This window comes from Vigna unguiculata, chromosome 9 (genome assembly GCF_004118075.2).
Source record: "Vigna unguiculata cultivar IT97K-499-35 chromosome 9, ASM411807v1, whole genome shotgun sequence".
In the NCBI taxonomy this organism is placed as follows: Eukaryota; Viridiplantae; Streptophyta; class Magnoliopsida; order Fabales; family Fabaceae; genus Vigna; species Vigna unguiculata.
The window spans coordinates 30138784-30142865 of record NC_040287.1 but is presented as its reverse complement, the minus strand read 5'-3'; the positions used below and the strand labels follow the sequence as shown (position 1 = coordinate 30142865).

The following is a 4082-nucleotide window of genomic DNA, read 5'->3' as shown; positions in this document are numbered from 1 at the left end:
TCGACTCATCCGGATACATATAGTCTGGTCGGATTCAGCAGATGCTTGCACTTATGGTGAATACCTCTGTTCACCCTCGAGCTGCTCACCCCCGAGCTATGTGTTACAAGTGTTACAATGAATCATTCCCACACACGCAAGGTTAGCCTCAATGAGTTTCAGGCCTCCTGCTACTCTCACCACAAGAGTCAGTCCGCTCTAAGTGAGACTAACTGACTCCTTAGAGTGTCAGGATGCAACCTTACCTTGAATAGTTACCAGACCATATAGATGGGACACCACCATGGACACCCACTAACAGGGGTCATGGAATTACGTCCCAACCACTGAAGCACGACCCTGAAATCTCACCTAGAGATTCCAAGGGATTACGCACTGACCACAAACCAAACATAAACCAACAACAAGAGGAACACTTATCATGCTTATAATATCATACCAACCTCTGAAATCAATTCTCATTCGTACCACATGTTGAATCCATACCACTGGTCATTCCCAAATCCATGAGTATAGGGCCTCATCTCATACCAATACCATGCTTATTTAATTTCTAACCCACTCATTAGTTTCACATGCCAAGATCCCTCAATCACATCTATACAATTTATAACCACAAATCATACCATGCATTTCATTTCACAGGCCTCATGCATCATACAGAATAACTCATAAATCAAACCATCCACTTACCAATTGAAGAAGACACACAACCTGCAGCGTATCTCGCTCAAGCCAAGGGCCTTCGCTCAGGCGAGAGGGGTGCTCTCGCTTAGGCGGTAAACCCTCGCTTAGGCAAGATCATGACCAGTGCTGGGAGGTTCTCACTTAGGCGAGCCCTGCCTCGCCTGAGCGAGACAACCTCTCGCCCAACAGTGAGGTCCCTCGCTTGGGCTAAACCACATCAGCGTCCCAAAGCTTTCACTCCTCCTCACTTAGGCGAGTGGCTCTCGCCTGAGCGAGACAGTGCCTCGCTCAAAACCAGGGCTCTCCGCTTGAGCGAGAGTTCGCGAAACCCCTAGTTTGCTCCTACAAGTCTCGCCTGAGCGAGTTAGTCTCGCTTGGGCGAGAGTAACAGATCTCGCCATTGTTTCTCCTGCAACAATCACATGTTCGCACCCAAATAACAATACAAGATAGTTCACACATTCATCACAATCATATAGATCATACAACACCCAACAAACTCTAAATCAGCAAAAAAATCATTCAAAACCCAAAACCCTAACTTTCCCGTACCTGGAAAAAGGTTTAGCAAGGACCCTGACAGCACGACCACGAGCACAGCAGCTCTAGGGATGAACTAGAGGGCTGAAATAAAGGTGGAACAGAACCAGTAGATGGGGTTAACAAAGGATCCTAACTGGGAATACGAAAGGTGATTAAAGGGGGACCAACATGAACTAGAAATGGATACTTACGTGGAGTAACAAGCCCTCTTAGCTCAACTTAACAGTGGAAGCAAACCCTTGCAGAGAGGTTGACGGCTGCGGTTCAAGGTTCTCTGAAATGAATGGAAAGTGTGAGTTATGGCAGACTAGGAGTGGCTTTTATTCTTTGGGCCAGCCTTTAGGCCCAATAGTTGTAAGGCAGCCCTTAAAATATTAGGGCAGGAAAACTAGGCCTTACATGGGGGATTGTTATATATATATATTGCAATTTATTGCAAAAGCAGTTGCACCGATAGGGTGATTTTTTCCCCTCATTTTGGATGCAAATATGGTGCACTGTTGCAGCCATATATTTTAAACGTTGGGATTGTTATGGATTTTTGTTTTCTTCTCTCGCAGACATGGATTTGGCCCATTTATGCCCCCATCTATAAATAGAGCATCATTCTCCTCCCTCAAACATACACTTCCATACTCTCATTCATTCTCTCTAGTCTCTCCTCCTTTCTCTCTTATATTTCTTCTCTCATTCTAGGTTTATTTATTTACTCTTTTTTAAGAGTTATTTTGCTAGTTCTGAGATCCTTGAAAATTTCGAGAAGTTCCTGTTGTATTTGGGGACTTGCGCAATACACCGCAGATAAGTCCTTAAGGACAGTGAATTTACACGTTTGAATGTTCAATTGGATCGGATAATGTGTTAGCTTTATTATAACTTTCATTCATTCAAAAGCATTAAGGTATGTGATAACCATGGTAAATAAAATTTCACTACTATACGTACTTGCTACTAGTCAACGGAAAAAGGGTTGGCTTTAATGAAGAAAAGCTGAGCTTGTTATTTGATGTATGTATTATAAATTCAACTTATTCATTAATCTTTTCCTAATGCACTCGAGAAAATTACAATTTTCGGGAAAGCAATCCAAATCCAAGTTGATATGACTCCATGCCGAAACACTTAAACCTTCTTGAGAAACTCCATGATGTAGGTATTGAAAGCAGAGCACAGGACTCGGAAACCTTGGAATCCAGATCCTTTGGCCAGAGCCTCAAACTCTTTCTCTGTTCTCTCTTTCCCACCCGGATTATGAGCCAACATTATCACATCGATGTGAACCACACCCTTTGTGGCCAAGCTAGAGTCTGGAGCCACTGGAAGAATGCATTCTGCCACAATTACCTTCCCATTTTCTGGTAATGCGTCATAGCAGTTCTTCAAAAACTTCAAACAGTGTTCATCACTCCAATCGTGGCAAATCCACTGAAGGTATCAATGATATTAAATCATTAGCATAAACAAGTGGAACATGATTCAGATATCATATCAGAGAGAAATAACTCATAACTTGACCCTCAGAAAAGAAAGGGATTCAAGTTTTATCATTCACCTTCATAAAAATGGCGTCAGCTTTTGGAACACTCACAAACATGTCTCCACCCACATGCTCCACTCCTACACGAAAACAGCAATGTCAATACACAATTCATAGCATTAACGGGTAATAACTGGTGACAGTATAAATATGAAGAGAACGTGCTGAACTTAAAAATAGGTACCTGGATAAGATGGAGCATCTTCGATGACATGGGATAAATCAAAATTAATACCCTTGATATTGGGATACTTTGAGACTATCATGTTTATTATAGCTCCAGTTCCACCACCAACATCAACCAGAGATTTAAGACCCTCAAAGCCTGTGTAGGTCTCCAGAATTTTCTTCATTGTGATGGTAGAGTGATCAGCCATACCCTTGTTGAAAACCTTGTTAAACCTTGGATCTGTTCCATGGTATTCAAACGCTGTCATTCCATATGCCTTGTTAAATGGAATCCCCCCTTCAAGAACTGCATCTTTCAAGTAGTACCTACAATAACAATCATTTCAACTTTAATTTAACTGTTAAATGGAAACAGTTTTGATTGAACTATTTCCTACTATAGATACCAGCTTTCCATGAGAACTTTATCCTGGTTCATGAGGTTAAGAGCGGCTAAGGAGACGCCATCTTCGTTCTTGACCAAGTACTTGGCAACAGGAGCAAGGCCATAGAGCCTCTCAACCTTGCCATCAGGGAGAGTGCGAAGGGTGAAAGTGAGGATGTTGTAGGAAGCCAATAGACGCAAGATTCGGTCCAACATCACTGGTGCCTCAGGGTTCTGTGTTGGAAGCTGAGAAGCAATGTGAGAGGGAGAAAGATGAACTCCAGGGCCAGCCTTGGCTATGATTTCCAACAGATCAAGCTCGATGGCTGATTTCAGAACCATTGGGAGAACAGAGGCACTCGCCAGTTGCATCGCAAACAGGTTTGCCTCTTCATCAGACACATGGCTCGGAGTGATCTGAGTCTCACCCGTTGAACCCATGCTTGATACTTTCAATTTTCCTCAGATTCTAGATTCAAGATTGGAGCAACTTGTGACCTCAAAGGTGCCTTGGTGAAGTGGTTATATATTCACAAAGATATTCAGAAATGATGTTAATGGCTCCCCTACCTGCACCTGTCCCCATCCCAACAACCACACCAGGGTCCTACAAAGTGTCAAAAGCAGTATGAAATTTTATGATCCATTTGAAATGTGGTGGGGAGTGAAATTAAAAAATAATGATGCTACAAGTGGACATTTGTCAAGTTTTTGAAGGATTGCTTTGAATTCATTGATCGAACCAAAGTGTTCTCTGTTTTA

The 4082-nt window shown here is 42.5% G+C and overlaps 1 protein-coding gene across 1 annotated transcript; it reads right to left on the bottom strand.

Moving 5' to 3' along the window:
- Positions 1–2200: 2200 nt before the first annotated feature.
- On the bottom strand, positions 2201–3839 carry LOC114164317 (caffeic acid 3-O-methyltransferase). The gene is made up of 4 exons (XM_028048952.1): positions 3343–3839; positions 2952–3262; positions 2783–2847; positions 2201–2655 (listed from the first exon to the last, which is right to left on the bottom strand). Exons 1-4 carry the CDS (start codon positions 3759–3761, stop codon positions 2353–2355), a joined length of 1098 nt encoding a protein of 365 aa, XP_027904753.1. The 5' UTR covers positions 3762–3839; the 3' UTR covers positions 2201–2352.
- Between the last annotated feature and the right edge of the window lie 243 nt (positions 3840–4082).